This window comes from Coccinella septempunctata, chromosome 1, assembly GCF_907165205.1.
Source record: "Coccinella septempunctata chromosome 1, icCocSept1.1, whole genome shotgun sequence".
Lineage (NCBI taxonomy): Eukaryota > Metazoa > Arthropoda > Insecta > Coleoptera > Coccinellidae > Coccinella > Coccinella septempunctata.
The window spans coordinates 11,740,828-11,761,364 of NC_058189.1; the positions used below are offsets into that span (position 1 = coordinate 11,740,828).

The window sequence follows — 20,537 nt, forward strand, 5'->3', positions numbered from 1 at the left end:
CACGTCCCTATTTCTCTGGTCGAATGTCCTTTATGACGATATCGCTCAATGATTTCTTGAGACCCCTCGAATCTTGTCCCATACCCTTTACTTAGGTGGCTGGGTTTGGATTGCCGTTTGCAGGAAATACTACAGATTGTTATCAGCCAACTCCAAGGATTTGTGATAGACCTCATTGGAATATTGGTAAAATTTGAATATCGAATAGATGAGGTCGGATCTTGATGAGAATCTGTAATTTTTAAAGATGAATTACATGATTCGAAAACACGTGTATCGCCATTACAACTCCTTCAGGTAGGTGCGGTTACTTTGGATATACTTACGACAAAAATATACAGGGTGAATCACCGCAATGGCCAATTAGACATCTATATACACCATTCCCTTTATTTTAGCACTCGGTTGGCCATGGAATTTGACACATTCCACTCTGTATAGTACAAAAATGTGAAATTCTGACACTTGTCAAAACATTTTTGGGTTTTAAATCAGCGCTATGTTGTACGTTCTACAGAAGAGTTTCAGTAATTAAGTATGTATTTTAAATCACAATGTCGAAACACTGTCGGAAAATTTGGAGTCGAAAATATGTGACGGACATAATTGACGTTTATACAAACTAATTGAAGGCATATCAAATCTAGTTATTTGCATGGAAAATACAAGAGAAAACAAGAAGACAATTGAATGATTGACACATAATATGCACTAGTTTGAAGAGTAAAATAAGTCAGAGTAAAACAATAAATTGAAAGAAAGAAGATGTCCCCCGAAATTGTGAAAATCGAAAAATTGGAGTATCGAGCCAAAGTACCTGTATTTAAAAGATTTAAGAGGTAAGCAGATTCAACGTTTTTTGTATAAGTATCTTTGTATTTTTGACTTGTAATCTGAAGAATAAGTTCTTGGCTTGAGACTTTGTTAATGATAGACTGATTTACTTGACAGGGTTGAAGGTCAGGTTGGTGGAACAAAAACCATTTCTCAGACCATTGCCGACATGTTTCGATTTTAATCTAAAATCTTCTTCACGGTTCTAAAATGAATTACAAGATTTTTATTACCCATACACAATGCTAGAATATGCATATGGGACACAACATCCGCACAATAAATAATCATATAAATATCTGTATACTACAGTGCACAAAAAGAACTTTTTGATCAAACAGTGAGAGAAACATTAAATATAATTCAGCTCAGCATACATGTACTTGATTCAACATTGAAAAAGACAAAAAACAATTACTTACAGTCTTTTTGTGGTTTCCTAGTCATAACATGAAAGAAATGGAATAAACAATACAACTTGGACACCATCAAACGAGAACTGAACAAAATAAATTGATAATTCAAGGAACAAATTGCTCTTATCATACATATGCTATAAGTAGGTAATAATGAATACTGTTTTGATCTACACAAATGACAATGACATCCAACTCGTTCGAGTTATTTCTTTTTTTAGTTTGTTGATGAGATAGTAATAGGCAGTATTCAAACCTTCAATGTCTGTTCTTTTGTTAATATATTTTTCGTCCTGTTTTATAAATATCATCTCGTGTAGTTTCTTCAAAATATTTTGGTGTCCTAATATTTTTATTGAATCCATTTTAAAATTGAAAGAATGTAGTGTACTTGAAACGTGTTCGGCTAAATCGGTGTTATCTTCCTTTTTCTTTTTCAGAGGGTTGAGTATGTTGAGGGAATCTCTTTGATGTTCGGAAATTCTGTCCTTGAGGTAACGACCTGTTTGTCCTATATATGTAGACTGACAATTCCTGCAACAAATCTTGTAGATCACGTCACTCAACAATACTTTGGGAGTTGTACTCTTTATTTTTGTGAAAAGTTTTCTGTTGGTGTTGTTACATCGAAAAGCCACGTCAACACCAAGCGGTAAAATAGTTTCTCTTATCTTCTCAGATAAACCCTCAACGTAGCTCAGGCCGTAAAATTTTTTGGTTTCAATCATATTACCATTTGGAACTTGTTCTAGATTTTTTCTGTGAATAATTTTTATATGATTTTGGTACAGAATAGATCTTATTAATTTTTAGTTATCTCGGTGAAATTCGGGAGAGGACAGTTTCAGAGCTCTATTTTTCAAATTGTTGATAATATTAATTTTTTGTGTGATGGTGTGCTTTGAATTAACATTCAAAACTCCGCCTGAAAAGGTCGGTTTTAATTGGTATCAGAAACCGACTTTTCATTATTCATTATTACTTATAGCATATGTATGATAAGAGCAGTTTGTTCCTTGAATTATCAATTTATTTTGTTCAGTTCTCGTTTGATGGTGTCCAAGTTGTATTGTTTATTCCATTTTTTTCATGTTATGACTATGAAACCACAAAAAGACTGTAAGTAATTGTTCTTTGAATTTTTCAATGTTGAATCAAGTACATATATGCTGAGCTGAATTATATTTAATGTTTCTTTCACTGTTTGATCAAAAAGTTCTTTTTGTGCACTGTTGTATACAGATATTTATATGATTCTTTATTGTGCGGATGTTGTGTCCCATTGCATATTCTAGCATTGTGTATGGGTAATAAAAATCTTGTAATTCATTTTAGAACCCTGAAGAAGATTTTAGATTAAAATCGAAACACGTCGGCAATGGTCTGAGAAGTGGTTTTTGTTCCAACAACCTGACCTTCAACCCCATCAGTATTTCATTTTCAGTTGAAAATAAATATTTTATATTAGCGAGTAACTGGAACAGATCCTGGAAACTGATCGACTATGAAACTAATCAACGAGGCCCAGTTTTTCTCTCGCACAAAATAAAAACGAAGCTGGGTTGCATCAATACCTTTTCATCGCGACGGCGGCTTTTTCCACATCAATTTAAATGGCTCGTTTGCCAGTTAATTCGAGGCGATCAATAATATGAAGATATCGAAAATGAAAAGAGGGAAAATTCGTTTCGCCTGATACGCCGACGATTTTTCAACGATTCAATACAATCGAAAGGTTTTTATTCGATCGGTCGTGGAAGCCTTTGTCAGAGATAAATTTCATTCATTTCACACGTATTAAGGACTGCTCGCCTGCAAGAAACCAATATTTGTATTCATATTGTGAGATGGGATGACTGGGAAACCGAGCGCAGTTATCGATTATGAGCAACTTCGTTCTTCGTCCATTTCCACCCGAGATATTTGAGGCACGGAGGAGCTTTTTGTTCAACTTATTTAATTGTAAAGTATAGCGCGGAAAAAGTTCCAGAGCACTCTTCAGGAATCTAGCTCTGAAGATAATGAAAGTTGGCGAACACGACGTCGATAATATGAGCTTATTGTTGCATCCCTTCAGGCGATGTGGAACGTTCTCGGAGGTAGAGGCTGCACTTAGAATTTGATATTTCTTCAATAGTTTTTGGACTTGCTTAGAAACGTTTTGACGACAATACGTTGATTTTTTACCAATTTCAAAGGTTAACCTCGCTTGGGGTTTTATATGTTTTATGCAATAGAGTTTCTAAGTAGAAGAATTTGTATTTAGGTATCCATTGAGATTAGACGACTTCAGTCGAATATTCTGCCACTAGTGCAGAGAAATTTAATGACAAATTCATCATGTTGAGGTTTTAATTATTTATGCAGGGTGATCCATAACTATCGGGACATAGTCTAAGGGCAGATTGTTTGGACCAAAATATGGCGATAGGACCAAATATACCTCAATAAAATATTGCTGTGGAAAAAGAAAGAGGGCGTTAAAGTTGAATTTTTCATAAGGGTACAGAATAATATTTTCTTCGAATTCTATTAATGAAATCCTCCATTAGTGTGAACGGTATTCAGAAGAGGCAAAGAAAACACACTAATTCAATTTTTTATTTAATTCTCTTGGCGATCGATTTCGGCATCTATGCCATCATCAGGCCAGCTGAAATACACATAAACATATAATCAAACAGAATTTCCATGGACAAGTTGTTAGACACGACATAACAATTCACAAGCTAACAGGGAGAACATGAGTGACCTCGAACCTACCGTCAAGATATGAAGAATCGTTGAAATAATTGTCATACGGGTATTATAAAAAAGGGGTTTATCAAAATCCGTTGTTTAATGTCAGTTTATCTACAAGAAGTACCAGAACCATCAAATTTCCACTTCAAACTCCAATAGAAAAGCATGTGTATCGTCATATGAGGTTAATCGAATGGACCGGAAACATTAGGTGACAAATCGCTGTCAGAGTCATAACACCACAGAATATGGTCATATCATTGGTATAGAAAATGGTGTTATTTTTCTTATGTTGGAAATGTCTCTTATAAGTACTTGAATAAATGCCTCCCAGAAAATTCTGAGATGTCATTTAGAAGGTGAATATTATCCTTGTTTTTGAGGATCTCATGCTGTTCAAGGAGAACTAGTTTATTATAGTTGTTTTCTTTTCGTATCAGTGACAGATTTTCTATTGTGGTCCCATGTTTACATTCGATTAAATGGTTTCCAAAAGCTGATTTAGGCCTGTTTTTTATATGTTCATTGAACCTTACTTTGGCAGCACGAGTTGTCATGCCTATATAAAAGGCCGGACAATCGTTACAAGTTATCTTGTATATACCACTATGATATTGATTACTAAGTTTGGATTTGTTATTAGTTAAGATATTTTCTAGGGTTGGATGTCGTTTGTTGATAATTAAATAGTCATGTTTTCTCAGAATGGAATTCAGTCTATCATTAAACTCTTTAAAGAATGGTATGGAGATGTAATTTTGTCTGGTACAAATGTGGGGGTATATTTTTTTGAGGAGTATTTTCTTCCTTATAGAACTCAAAATATTCTCAACATAATATCTGGGAAAGTCATTAGATTCAGCGATTTTAAATATTGTCGTCAATTCTCTGTCAAAATCATTTTTGGACAGTGGAACGCTCAGAAGTCTGTGGAAAAGAAACATAAAAGCAGAGTTTTTTATAGGGGTTGAATGATATGATCTGTAAGGGATGATAACGTCTGTCTGGGTTGACTTACGGAAAATATTGTATGTGAAAGTGTTATGCCCTGTCAAAGTAACTTTCAGATCCAAAAAATTTAATGAATTATTTTGCGCTTTTTCTATGGTGAATTTAATCTTAAATTTTATATTTAATGTGTTGAAGAACGCTCTTAATTCTTCTTCAGTTCCGGCCCATACGCAAAAAACATCATCGACGTATCTCCTCCATAATATTATATATTGAGCCAAAGGTAAAAGCATAATCAATTTTTCCACAAAGTTAAGATAAATCTCTGACATTGGGCCGCTAAATGGAGATCCCATTGGTAAACCGTCCTTCATTACATACACCTTATCATTAAAAATGAAAAAATTTTTTTTGTTCGGAAGCAATTCTGGCTAGAGCCATGATATTTTCTATATCTGTTGCGTCCAAATTAAGATCATTGTTGGCTTCAAGATAATCTTTCAGCTGTTTATACAAAATTGCAAGTGTATCCTCAACTGGGATATTATTATATAAATTAACTATATCGAATGAAATTAGAAGGTATCGTTTATGGGGGTCCAGCTTAAGAGAATTCAGATTTTTTATGAGTTCTTGTGAGTTTTTAATAGAGTATTGTGATCTCATCTTAAATATTCCATTAATCAACTTGTTTAGGAATTTGGATACTTTATGTGTGGGCGAGCCTATTGCCGAGGTGATGGGTCTGATACTTCTATCAGGCTTGTGTAGTTTTATTAAGCTATAAAGTTTAGGTGTTTGTGGATTTCTTTCTTTAATACTGAATATTGTCTCCCCAAATTTATGCAAGGTTGGGAGTGAAGTTTTTATGATGTTATTAACTTTGTTTGAAAATTTTATCAAGGGGTTGTTTTTAATCTCTAAAATGTTATTGTCATTGAAAAAAGTAAGAGTTTTCTCTATATATAGATGTTTCTTCAGAATAACTAATCCTGCGTTTTTATCGGCTTTTGTTATTATTAGATCATTAATTGAAAAAAAAAAAAAAAAAAAAACATACGTGAGAAGGTTTCAATTAATGATCTAATAATAACAAAAGCCGATAAAAACGCAGGATTAGTTATTCTGAAGAAACATCTATATATAGAGAAAACTCTTACTTTTTTCAATGACAATAACATTTTAGAGATTAAAAACAACCCCTTGATAAAATTTTCAAACAAAGTTAATAACATCATAAAAACTTCACTCCCAACCTTGCATAAATTTGGGGAGACAATATTCAGTATTAAAGAAAGAAATCCACAAACACCTAAACTTTATAGCTTAATAAAACTACACAAGCCTGATAGAAGTATCAGACCCATCACCTCGGCAATAGGCTCGCCCACACATAAAGTATCCAAATTCCTAAACAAGTTGATTAATCATTCCGAGTCATTCGCTTGACAAGAGAAGACGTGCTACAGTGCTCCTAGTGCTATAAAAGAGAAAGCGGACGAGAAAGTCGAAGTGTCATAAAAGAGAAAGCGGACGAGAAAGTCGAAGTGTCACAGTGCCGTAAAAGTGAAAGCGGAGGTGAAAGTGTACACTGGCGAAGCTGCGGAATTTATGATTCCGTCTACGAAACTTCCGAAGTTTTTTGTAAGTTCTATAAGTGTATGTGTTATAGAGCGGAAATTCGTTCAAATTCAGTGTATTCAGTGTCGAGTCCAGATCCCAAGATCGCTGGTTCCACGGATATCACTGGTGAGTCGATTCATTTTTCTGATAGTATAGAAAATATTTAATTTAGCCACATAGCTTAATAGTAACATAGTAGTAAGGATTTCCAATATTCATTATTATTCCGAAATACCTCATATAGTTCAATACGGACAAAAAGCCATGTCGGAGGTCTCAGACAATGAGAGCTCCTACATGGAAGCTACGGACACCGAAGAATTTAGCGATGGAGATGCAGAGGAGCTTGTAAGGCTCAAAGAAGAGAATGGGCAGTTGAAGGCTCAAATAAATAAACTAACTGAAACCGTGTCTCAGTTGGTCGGGGAGATACGCCTCTTGAGAGAGGAAGTTAACAAAAATAAAGCGCCCCAATCCCCTAGTTTTGCTGAAATCGCAAAACAGAATACGGCACAGAAATCCCCCACATTTGCAGAAATTGCAAAGCCGGTAGCGGTCCCCAAAAATTCCTCCAAACAGCAAGTAGCTCCAGAACCGGAGAAGAAGAGAAATTTTGCAACTCAAGTTGCTAAAACCCAGAACGCGCCGCCCACAAAACGCGCGCGTAAAGAAAGTTCATCTTCAGACGAAGAGACCGCAAAAAAAAGCAACGGAGTTACCTAAAAAAGATAAAATTCCACCCATCACGACGATGGGTACAGCCGATTGGGTAGAGATCTCAAAAGCTCTCTACTTGAAGAAATTCAGCTACAACAGAGCAACCGTCGTAAAAGACGGGATCAGGATCGTAGCCTCGACTGTGGACGACTACAGGAACATAACAAAATATTTTGACCAGATTGGTAAGGAGTACTTCACGTACCAGATGGAGGAAGAGAAAAAGATATATGCAGTTATAAGACATCTCCCAATAGATGCTGACCTAGATTTAATAAGAAATGATCTAAAGGTCCAAGGAATCCATGACGCCGAGGTGTCCAGAATGACATCCAATAAAACCAAAAAGTTTATACCCTTATACCTGGTAAAAACTCAGAGAAAGGAGATTTTCGAAATAAGACGCCTCTACAATCTCTGCATTGTAGTGGAATCAAAAAGAAGGGCAGAAAATCCAAGCCAATGCTTCAGATGTCAGAGGTACGGACATGCCCAAAACAAGTGCTCTTTTCCATACAGATGCGTCAAATGTTTGGGCAATCATTGCACAAAAGATTGCGAACTTACCAGAAAAGGTGAGGAGAGAAATGCCACATGCGTTCTGTGCGGTGAAGAAGGCCATCCAGCAAGCTACAAAGGATGTAGCGAATTCAAATTAGTTACAAGGAAGAGGAAAACAGGCCAGAAATCGGCTCAGCAGAGCACGATTCCTCTAAAAGTCCAGGAGAAAAAGAAGCCCACCCCCTCCAAAGTAGACGACAAGAAAAAAGAAGTACCCAAACCAGTACAGAAGAAGGAGACACCGAAAATGCCCCAAGCTAAACCTACGATCAACAAAACAAAAGAAAACAGAAAAGTCTCTGAATCCGCCGACGATTTAGACACTTTTACTGAAAAAATTTTCAACAAAATCATGTTGAAAATTGAAAGAGAGATGGAGAAAAAACTCCAAGGAATGTTCAGTAAACTGAAATAATGGAACATACAACTAGGAAAAATTCCCTTAAAATAGTCTCCTGGAACATAAACGGGGTCAGAACTCGAAAACCCGAGATAGAAGAAATAATATCAGAGAGAAAACCTGATATTATAGCCTTACAGGAAACAAGAATACAACCAAATACGCGATTGAATATCATGAATTATGAGATATATAGATGTGACAGAATCGCAAACACTGGGGGAGGTGTTGCCTTACTGGTTAGACGAGATCTGAAACACTATTTTAAAGGAAGATCTGACGAGTCACAAATAGAAACAGTAACGATTGTAGCTGAAATAAATCGACAAAGAGTCGAAGTCACATCGGCATATAAAAGACCCCCAAATAACCTATTGGAAGAAGAAATCAACAACTTACTGGATGGAACAAACCCGAAAATCTGCATCGGAGATTTTAATTGCAAATCTCCAGAATGGAACAGCAGGATGGAAAACAGAAATGGCAGAAAACTGAAAGATCTCGCTGAAAAACATGAAGCTATCGTTATTGGACCTGAAGAACCAACGTACCTAGCATTCGGAAATGGATTACCAGATATAATTGATATCGCAATTATGAAAAATATAACTAGAGAATTCTCGATAGAGACCTTGTGGGACGGAACCTCTAACCACAACCCCATCGAATTAACAATAGGAGATGGGCCAAGAAGAGAACTAATGCAAACAAGAGAATACACCGATTGGACGAAATATAGCCATCTGATACAATCGGAGGTAACAGAAATACCGACAATCAACACACCGGAAGACCTAGAAAGAGCAGTTGATAAACTAGAAAAGAATATAATAGATGCCTACAAAAAGAGCACAAAGAAAATAACGAGATCAGCACCGATACATCCACACGGTGATACACCCAGAGAAATCAAAGGTCTCATCAGGGAAAATCGGAGACTAAGAAAAACATACAGGCTCAACAAAACAGATATAAATAAGAGAAATCTAAACCGACACAGCCAAGTTCTAAAAAATGCCCTGAAGGACATGAGAACAAATAGATGGAACAAAAGAGTTCAAGAACTAAATACTATCGATCATTATGCATGGAAAATGCAAAAATGCCTGAGAAGAGAAAAGACTAAAATACCACCTCTCCACGGAGAAAGAGGAATGGCATATACGAATATCGATAAAGCAGAAGCACTGGCGGACTCGATAGAAAGAGAATCGAGAATAAATTACAGACCTGATGACGATAATGACGAGCTGGAAGATCTTGTAGAGAACAACGAAGAAGAAATGGACGAACCACCAGTAGACGACAAAATAGAAAAACCAACTTCTCCATTTGAAATAAAAGAGATAATCAGAAGCTTGAAAAATAGAAAAGCTCCCGGAAGTGATAAAATAACGAATGCTATGTTGAAGAAATTACCTAGAAAAGGTATAGCTGCTCTCACAAATATTGCAAACGGTATAATGAGGACTGAACACTATCCGGAAAAGTGGAAAACTGCAGAAGTCATAGTGTTCAACAAACCAGGCAAAGATAAGAAATTCCCCCAAAACTACAGGCCGATAAGTTTATTGTCCGCCCTAGGAAAAGTAGTAGAAAGGGTAATCGCTAGGAGGCTTACAGAAGAAACTGAAAATCTGAATCTCATTCCAGCAGAGCAATTCGGATTCAGAAGAGACCACTCAACTGAACAGCAATTACTGAGACTCACAGAATACATAACAGAAGGATTCCAAAATAAACAAGCAACCGGTCTTGTACTACTAGATGTCGCCAGAGCATTCGACAGAGTATGGCATGAAGGATTGATTTACAAAATGAGATATGCTGGATATTCAATGAAACTGTGCAAGTTGATTAGGAATTATTTGAGGAACAGAAGATTCTACGTGAAAGTGGAAGGAGAAAACTCCACAACCAGATATATGGAAGCAGGGGTGCCTCAAGGGTCAGTACTTGGGCCGTTACTGTATAACATATATATTCACGATATACCAAAATCTCCAAGGACTATGCTGACACTATATGCCGACGACACAGGAATCGCAATGCGACATCGCAAGCCAGAAATTATAGAAGGAATGTTACAAGAAGCTATAGATGAAATAAATGACTGGTGTATTAAATGGAAAATAAAACTCAACGGACAAAAGAGCCAAGCGATATTACTGCAGAAGAGGAGACTAAGAACTACAACAAATCTAGAGGTAGATGGAGAAGAAATCGAATGGAAAAACGAAGCAAAATATTTAGGTATCACCCTAGACAATGGTCTAACATGGAGAAGCCATATCAAACAAGCCGTTGACAAAACCAAGGCAGCGATGAATATGCTCTACCCGCTGATAGGTAGAAAGAGCCACATGTCAAATGAGACAAAATTGAAAATAATCAAAGCCGTTGCTAGACCGCAACTGACTTATGGATCAGGTGCTTGGGGATTCGCGGCAAAGAGCCATATACAAAGAATTCAGGCAACAGAAAACAAGCTACTACGATGTGCCATAGATGCGCCTTGGTTTGTCAGGAACAAACAGATATATCGAGATTTGAAGTGGGAAACCATCACCGAATTTATGAAGAGGAAAGCTGAAAAGTTATTCGAAACAGCGAAGGAACATCCAAACGAAGAACTCAGGAGACTAGTGGACTACGATCCGGAGGAAGACAGAAGAAGAATGAGAATTTACAAAAGGAGACCGAGAGATCAATTGAGGAGAGATTAAAATGAGTACGACAACTTATTAAAACTATACTAAGAAGAGATATCCGAAATGGACGAACATGAAAACCCTAGCACGACAATGTGCAAGAAGAAATCAACCGATTAAGGGATAAATGGTTTATAGGCAAATGCCCGGAACCAACAAAAAGCAGGTTAGGTTTAGTGGGTCGCGAACTCAGGAGAGTGAGTAACCCCACAGTGTTCCCTAGAAATGGGTTCCTCTGGGCGAGAGATAGAGCCCCGTGTTTTCACGGTCGCAGATTCCCCCTGCTATAAAAAAAAAAAAAAAAAAAAAAAAAAAAAAAAAAAAAAAAAAAAAAAAAAAAAAGTTGATTAATGGAATATTTAAGATGAGATCACAATACTCTATTAAAAACTCACAAGAACTCATAAAAAATCTGAATTCTCTTAAGCTGGACCCCCATAAACGATACCTTCTAATTTCATTCGATATAGTTAATTTATATAATAATATCCCAGTTGAGGATACACTTGCAATTTTGTATAAACAGCTGAAAGATTATCTTGAAGCCAACAATGATCTTAATTTGGACGCAACAGATATAGAAAATATCATGGCTCTAGCCAGAATTGCTTCCGAACAAAATTTTTTCATTTTTAATGATAAGGTGTATGTAATGAAGGACGGTTTACCAATGGGATCTCCATTTAGCGGCCCAATGTCAGAGATTTATCTTAACTTTGTGGAAAAATTGATTATGCTTTTACCTTTGGCTCAATATATAATATTATGGAGGAGATACGTCGATGATGTTTTTTGCGTATGGGCCGGAACTGAAGAAGAATTAAGAGCGTTCTTCAACACATTAAATATAAAATTTAAGATTAAATTCACCATAGAAAAAGCGCAAAATAATTCATTAAATTTTTTGGATCTGAAAGTTACTTTGACAGGGCATAACACTTTCACATACAATATTTTCCGTAAGTCAACCCAGACAGACGTTATCATCCCTTACAGATCATATCATTCAACCCCTATAAAAAACTCTGCTTTTATGTTTCTTTTCCACAGACTTCTGAGCGTTCCACTGTCCAAAAATGATTTTGACAGAGAATTGACGACAATATTTAAAATCGCTGAATCTAATGACTTTCCCAGATATTATGTTGAGAATATTTTGAGTTCTATAAGGAAGAAAATACTCCTCAAAAAAATATACCCCCACATTTGTACCAGACAAAATTACATCTCCATACCATTCTTTAAAGAGTTTAATGATAGACTGAATTCCATTCTGAGAAAACATGACTATTTAATTATCAACAAACGACATCCAACCCTAGAAAATATCTTAACTAATAACAAATCCAAACTTAGTAATGAATATCATAGTGGTATATACAAGATAACTTGTAACGATTGTCCGGCCTTTTATATAGGCATGACAACTCGTGCTGCCAAAGTAAGGTTCAATGAACATATAAAAAACAGGCCTAAATCAGCTTTTGGAAACCATTTAATCGAATGTAAACATGGGACCACAATAGAAAATCTGTCACTGATACGAAAAGAAAACAACTATAATAAACTAGTTCTCCTTGAACAGCATGAGATCCTCAAAAACAAGGATAATATTGAAGAGGAAAAAAGAAAGTCTATAAAGCACTTCAGTGGTGGAACCTTGTATTCAAATCATCCGGTTACATGTTTCGGCTTGCGCCATTATCAAACCAAGGATTCTGAAAATTGTTGCTTGTAAGTACAGAATATAAGGTTGAGCAAAAATTAAGAAAAGGTGAAAAACAATAATCTTACAATTTAGTTAAAATGCTCACTGAAACTTACGATTTAAAGGTTCCATTGTCATATGATAAACATCAATCAGAAAAGTCACAAAACAAAAATAAAAATAAAATATATACGGTCAAAAGGCATAATAATATGGGACCCCAAAACACAAGAAAAGACAAACAAAACAAAACACAAACAAACTGACGTTCGTGCTGACAAAATCTTCTTCTTCCAGCCAAGGTTAACTCAAGTGTTCAATTTTCTCGACGATACAGTGGCGTCCCCCGGGGGAATCAATATAAGATTTTATATGTGTCTTTCACGTTGTTGGTCAACATCGCATTTAGTGTCCTGTATTCTGTGTTCTTAAGGTGTTTAAAGATTTCTACCTCCTCTAGAATTTCCTGTTTGTAGCCAAAATCGCAGTGATGAATAAGTTTGGTGTTCTCTTCAATATCGAACCTATGTCCTTCTTCCCTTATGTGACAACCGAAGATAGATTTATCGTTGTTTGGATTTTTAGCACTATTTAGATGTTCTCTTGTCCTCGTTCGAATGGATCTGCCACTCCTGCCCACATAAACAACGTTGCAGCCTGGTTCACCGCACTCCAATCTGTAGACGCCCGGTTTGTCCAAGTTATCAATAGGGCTCTTATTCTTAATTATGAATTGGCTCAAGATGTTATCAGATTTAAATGTTACCTTGGAGTTTTCGATCTGTCTAATTACGTTGGCGATTTTATGTGAAATGCCGCCATAGAAAGGGATGCAGCAGTATTTATTGTTCGAAGGATCTGAAGTCGACAAGTGGGGTTTTTTCATGCCTTGTTTCTTCCTTCTCCTGTCAATTAGCCTGTCAATGACATCCGGATGGTAACCATTCTCCCCTGCCAGATACCTCAGGGTGTTCACCTCCTCACTGTAAGCATCTTGACTCAAAGGAACATTGAGCAGTCTAGTGATGTATGTGTTGAAAGCCGCCATTTTATGGCCCATGTAATGGCATGAAGTTTTGTTGATTTTGGTGGATGTTTGAGAGGGTTTCCTATATATACTAAAAGTTAACTTATTTAGGTGTCTACTAATTGAAAGGTCTAAAAAGTTGATCCTCCGTTCTGACTCGAGTTCCAATGTAAAGTTGATGTTCATATGAAGTTTATTGATCCACTCATGGAACTCTTTTAGTTCTTCCTCACTACCAATCCAAGCTATCAATATGTCATCTACATATCTGAACCAAAAAAGAATTTTATCCTTGAAAGGATTGTTCGGTATGAAAATCAGCTTCTTTTCGAAATATGACATGAAGAGTTCTGCGAAGAGAGGGGAAAGGCAGTTGCCCATACTCAAGCCTTCCCTTTGTGTAAAAATTTCTCCTTCAAAGTTGAAAAAGTTTTGTTGAAGGCATAATTCTGTGAGTTGGAATACACAATTAGTCAAGTCGTCGGACATCGAAGAATCAATCAACTTGTTTTTAAATATCTGCAATGTCTGCGGGACTGGTACTGTCGTAAACAGATTGCTCACATCAAAAGAAGCCAGTATAGTGTTGTTTGGGATTCGTAAATCCTTAATTCTACTAATTAGATCCAAAGAGTTATCAACGCTGAATTCCGACTTGAAATTGATGGCAGACATTAGAAGCTTATTCAGATGTTTTGACAGTTTATAGGCTAGACTGCCACAGAACGAAACCACCGGTCTGATAGGGATGCCTTCTTTATGGATTTTCGGAAGACCATACAGTCCAGGGGTGGTGAATGACATAGGCATAAGTGACCTCCAGTTGTTGCACAGCAATGGACCGAGGGATGAAAGTTTATTCTTAAACTTAGCGTTGTATTTGTTAACATTTGACCTCGTTGTCTTGTTGAAACCGTTGTTGGAAAGGAAATCATGAACTTTGTTGATATATTCAGTCTTATTTAGAACTACCAAACAATCACCCTTGTCTGCTTTGGAGAAAAACAAGTTATTGTCCTTAATCTTTTTAGAGATAGCTGTGAGATTCCGTTTAAGATCAACTATATATTTTGGTGTCCTGATTCTGGACTTCTTGAATTTGTCTAAGATTGAAATAATATGACTACGAATTATATGAGGATTAATCACTCTGTTGGATTTCAGGAAAGTCTCAACTGCGACGACCAGTTTTTCGGTGATCATTGACTTATTATAATTTGAGAAGGAGAATTTTAAACCCAAGCTCAACAGTTTGGTTTCTGATTCGTTGAACGTCGTATCTGACAAGTTGAGTATTGGCTCTTTGAACTTTATTCCATTCTTAAGAAAAACACTTGAGCTTTGAGACATGTCCTGCTTTGACAACTTATCAATTTTTTGTCGTTGGATTCTAGTACTTTTAAGTTTGAGACTGTGAAGTTTTGACTTGTTGTGATGAATTAAATTGTTGAAAGCTCTCTCCGTCATCTTATCTCTAAGTATCCCCGTAACTATACTCAGTTTCTTATTATTTGTGTAGAGTCGGCTGTGCCATTTCCTAATCTCCCACTTAAGTAGTGGCAGATCCATTCGAACGAGGACAAGAGAACATCTAAATAGTGCTAAAAATCCAAACAACGATAAATCTATCTTCGGTTGTCACATAAGGGAAGAAGGACATAGGTTCGATATTGAAGAGAACACCAAACTTATTCATCACTGCGATTTTGGCTACAAACAGGAAATTCTAGAGGAGGTAGAAATCTTTAAACACCTTAAGAACACAGAATACAGGACACTAAATGCGATGTTGACCAACAACGTGAAAGACACATATAAAATCTTATATTGATTCCCCCGGGGGACGCCACTGTATCGTCGAGAAAATTGAACACTTGAGTTAACCTTGGCTGGAAGAAGAAGATTTTGTCAGCACGAACGTCAGTTTGTTTGTGTTTTGTTTTGTTTGTCTTTTCTTGTGTTTTGGGGTCCCATATTATTATGCCTTTTGACCGTATATATTTTATTTTTATTTTTGTTTTGTGACTTTTCTGATTGATGTTTATCATATGACAATGGAACCTTTAAATCGTAAGTTTCAGTGAGCATTTTAACTAAATTGTAAGATTATTGTTTTTCACCTTTTCTTAATTTTTGCTCAACCTTATATTCTGTACTTACAAGCAACAATTTTCAGAATCCTTGGTTTGATAATGGCGCAAGCCGAAACATGTAACCGGATGATTTGAATACAAGGTTCCACCACTGAAGTGCTTTATAGACTTTCTTTTTTCCTCTTCATACCCAGCACTTCAAAATGGGATTTTATGAGATTAAGGATAATATTCACCTTCTAAATGACATCTCAGAATTTTCTGGGAGGCATTTATTCAAGTACTTATAAGAGACATTTCCAACATAAGAAAAATAACACCATTTTCTATACCAATGATATGACCATATTCTGTGGTGTTATGACTCTGACAGCGATTTGTCACCTAATGTTTCCGGTCCATTCGATTAACCTCATATGACGATACACATGCTTTTCTATTGGAGTTTGAAGTGGAAATTTGATGGTTCTGGTACTTCTTGTAGATAAACTGACATTAAACAACGGATTTTGATAAACCCCTTTTTTATAATACCCGTATGACAATTATTTCAACGATTCTTCATATCTTGACGGTAGGTTCGAGGTCACTCATGTTCTCCCTGTTAGCTTGTGAATTGTTATGTCGTGTCTAACAACTTGTCCATGGAAATTCTGTTTGATTATATGTTTATGTGTATTTCAGCTGGCCTGATGATGGCATAGATGCTGAAATCGATCGCCAAGAGAATTAAATAAAAAATTGAATTAGTGTGTTTTCTTTGCCTCTTCTGAATTTTCTTCGAAGTTCGAAAGTCCTTTATTAAAAGAATTAGAAAAGGCATAGAAGTCGGAGGAGGCCACGTAGAACATTTAATTTAAGTTTATTCTTTTTATGTTACATTGTTTTTAATTATGCTTTAACTTCGAAATGAATAAATAAAATGAATAAATCGTTACTTCAAATCCACTTCCGATGCTCTGAACTGTTCAATGAAAAACGGATGAAAAAATATACAGTGAAATTATTAGCAAAAAACGAAAAAAAGTTCAACTTTAACGCCCTCTGTATATCTGCCCTTAGCCTATGTCCCAATAGTTATGAATCACCCTGTATATCACCCTAAAGTTCAAACCAGGCAATTTGTTTCAAATATCGAAATTTGTTGAGTTCGTGTTTAACTGGTTGAAATTTGTCTTGGAACCCCTGTTTTCGCGAAAATTGAAGAATATAAAAGAATATATCTTTATTTGTTATATTGTTGTATTATCCCTAGTACTGAACGACTGGTCTTATATTTGCCACATTTGAAAATGAGATGGCGCTGAAAACGTACTATCGATACAGAAAAAGTGCTTAATAACAGTTTTCTGTTTTATAATCGAAGGGCTCGAAATTCGAATTCAATTCCTTGTATTGGACTCCAATATCGACTTTGTTGAAACCAGAATACAAAAACTAGTGTTGACAGGTGCTACCCAACGGTTTTATGTGAAATTTTGACATTTTCAACAGTACAGTCTTCTAAAGCAATTGCACATTATGTGTCAATAATTTAGTTTTCTAGTTTTCCATGGCAAGAATGAATATATATACTCCATTCACTTTTATTTTAGAACTCGGTTAGCCATGGAAATTTGATATATTCCATTATAGTATGAAAATGTGGGGTTATGACACTTGTCAAAACATTTTTGGGCTTTAAATCAGCGCTATGTTGTCCGTTCTACGTAAAAGTCTCAGTTCTTACGTATTGGAGAACCAGAGTGTCGCCATTCCATCGATTGTTACTTTCTTTCTGGATCTTAGAAATGTACCCAACTCTTATCCATAGTAACAATTCGGTTTAAGAAGTCTACGTCGTTTTCAAATCGAGCATAGATCGAACGGGATGCTTCTACCCTTGCACGCTTTTGGTCAACATTTTTGAATGTTGACCATTGACATTTGGGGCTCCATTTTGCAGCAATTTTTCTCATGTCCAAATTGACGTGAACTAGGTTCGTATGAGATATTCAGTGCTTCAGATATCCGTTTTAGCCCAATTCGACGGTCTGGTAAAATCATGTCATGAACTGCATCGATATTTTCGGGGACTGACACAGAAACTGGCGTACCCGATCAGTCATCATCTTCAATGGAAAATTTACCTCTTTTGAAGCTTGCAGTCCAATTTTTCAAGGTCGCATACGAAGCACATTGACACCAAGGGTATTAAGCATATCTTCGTAAATCTGCTTACCTCTTAACCCTTTTAAAAATACAGTCCCTGGCCAGTTTATTGGACGCACTGAGGATTTTTTTTATATTTACTGGTATTGCCCGAGGAAAAAGCAGAATATTTGAATTTCATTTCCACAGAATGTCAGTTTTATCTACGATTCTCATTAAATTGTTCTATTTGGCATTTATTTTTGATGTTGTAGTATTAGTACTTAAGTATGAATCAGTACTATGTCTTCCAGTGGACGTCTTGCATTCTGCAGGTTCGGACGTTATTTCGATAATCCACATATGAAATCATTATCCTCGAATGCAGTAAACCGAACAATTCTGCATTGACAGTATGAAGCTCTCATAGCTACAGAGGGTGGCTCAGCAAAATATTAGAATTTCATGTTTAATCATCAATAAATCAATATTTTTTATTGAATATGATATATTATATGTGAAAACCATTTACAGATGGAGTATATGTAACATATACATTCAATTCAATAATTCAATATTGAGATTTTGCATCGAATCAATCCGTCTAATAATATGGCCAGGGACTGTAGGTACTTGGTGATGGCTCGATACTCCAATTTTTCGATTTTCACAATATCGGCGGACATCTTCTTTCTTTCAATTTATTGCGTAACTCTGGTTTACGTTTTTGACCTCAAACTTCACACTGATACTTCTAATGAGTTATTGTTCGTTGCTATGGCAACGCAATATTTTTTTTATATAGTGCTTTTATAAAAGTGAATGGAGTATATTAAATTAATTTTTACTGAGAAATTTAGATGAGTAACCCTCTTAAGATACTTCAAAGCTTAGCGGATAGGTTTCGCCTGGCTGATATAATCGGAAATGAAGATTATTATTATTAATGTCATTATAATCTTGAGCGTTGACTGAAGCAAAATTGAGTTTGTGGAATAAAATGAACGAAAAAGAAAATCCAGAAGAAAATCATAGGTCGTTCACGAATGAATATTCATTCCGTAAAATCGAGACTTCCTAACGAATTTAACGAATGAAAGGAGGCCCGAGTGGCACTTTATGAATCGCTCGGAAAAAACTTTTCTTGACCTCCTCCTCCCCCTCTTGCCCCTTCTCCCGTGCGATGTTTTCCGAAACGGAATCTCGCAATCCCTTCCGGCAATCCGGCATCAGCCGCTTGGGAATCGGCTCTTCCATCGAGGAGTACCAGGTAAGAAGTGCGCTAGTTAAAAGCGACCGTCAAGATAATAACCAGTTGGAAAGGCGCGGAAGGAAGGAGGTGGCGGGGGCGGCCGAGGAGAAGAGGCAGCGAGTACGGGACGCAGAATCTTATTAAATTGCCCGGGCGTCATATCAGGCCGAAGCTGCGTTGCCAGGGAAACGGCCGGGACACTTTGAAAGTCTAATGCATACATCTCACACTTGGGGGCGGCGATGCGCGGGGCGCGGGAGGAGTTATTTTGTTTTCACCCATTCTTCTATTACGTCGCTCGAGGAGCAGCACTCTTTTCTGCTCTCGCATCCGACGCCACGTCACGGGTGTACGGGACCGCGATCCTCCGCTTAACGTGTCCCCACATCCCTCCCGTTTGGCCCACCGCCGGAGCCGACCCGGACGCTAACAAGGTGAATACATGCGTGTGCGAGATGAGGGAATATCGTGAAACCTGGAATGGTTTCGCCGATGCGACAGAGGGCCCCAAACGAAACTTCAATTCCACACAGATTCGAACTATAATCACAATGTATTATGTAGGTATAGGGGGTGTATTTGGAGGTGAAGCTTTTTCTTCAACATAAGGTAGAACTGGTCAAAATGAAGCGTTTCGCCGAAAATCACCTATACAAAACTTCCAAGATGACAAAGTTGAAAAAAAATATTGAAAATGATTTCTGAACTAGATCCTAGTACGACCCTAGACCGTTTGTTAGCCGAATTATCGCAAAGCAGTGGGAAAAAACTAATCTCCTGATTCGACCATGTGGTTTCGTTTAGGATATTGGCTCGCTCTATATTCACGTGGTAATGAAAATGGAGACTTAGGATTGCAGAATTATTCTCATTATTCTTACACGATTTTATGAAATGGCTCATTTCGATACCAACTGACAGAAGAGACTAGGGACACAAGTGAAAGAAATAGAATAATACTTCAAAATCTCACCAATAAAATTCGTCTAAATTATTCACGAATTTTTCCACAATGGGCATCACAATCTCCTTGTTCGAACATTCCAACAATCTTCGTAAAAATGGGATGAAATGGGGAAACATCGTAGCCCTTTTTCAACATAACAATCATAAGCACTTTCAAGGAACTGCCTCGATTTTCTACATTTTTTTTACCCTAAATTGCACGATACAACAATTATGATCCTCTCCAAAGTGATCTGATGCATCTAATCTGATGAACTTGGTACTGAACCATTCAATGTCCAGCCATATGTTTATGTTTTGTTTCGGAGTCACCTTCCACAGTCCCGTACTTGAAATTCAATGAAACATTGTAGAACTTTTAGGGGTTGTATCTCAGGGATCTTGGATATTTTATATAGACAATTTT

The 20,537-nt window shown here is 36.6% G+C and overlaps 2 protein-coding genes and 1 long non-coding RNA gene across 3 annotated transcripts in view; 1 reads left to right on the top strand and 2 right to left on the bottom strand.

Moving 5' to 3' along the window:
- The window catches only part of LOC123318691 (protein-L-histidine N-pros-methyltransferase), a 273,638-nt gene that overhangs the window by 48,370 nt on the left and 204,731 nt on the right, over positions 1 to 20,537 (bottom strand). The window lies entirely within an intron of this gene.
- LOC123318683 lies at positions 12,595 to 14,520 on the bottom strand. Its single transcript, XM_044905373.1, has 2 exons — positions 12,780 to 14,520; positions 12,595 to 12,673 (listed from the first exon to the last, which is right to left on the bottom strand). The coding sequence occupies exon 1, from the start codon at positions 14,498 to 14,500 to the stop codon at positions 13,019 to 13,021; it is 1,482 nt and encodes a 493-aa protein (XP_044761308.1). The 5' UTR covers positions 14,501 to 14,520; the 3' UTR covers positions 12,595 to 12,673; positions 12,780 to 13,018.
- Positions 15,253 to 15,945, top strand: LOC123318699. The gene is made up of 2 exons (XR_006538390.1): positions 15,253 to 15,760; positions 15,867 to 15,945. It is a non-coding gene; the product is annotated as an uncharacterized LOC123318699 (long non-coding RNA).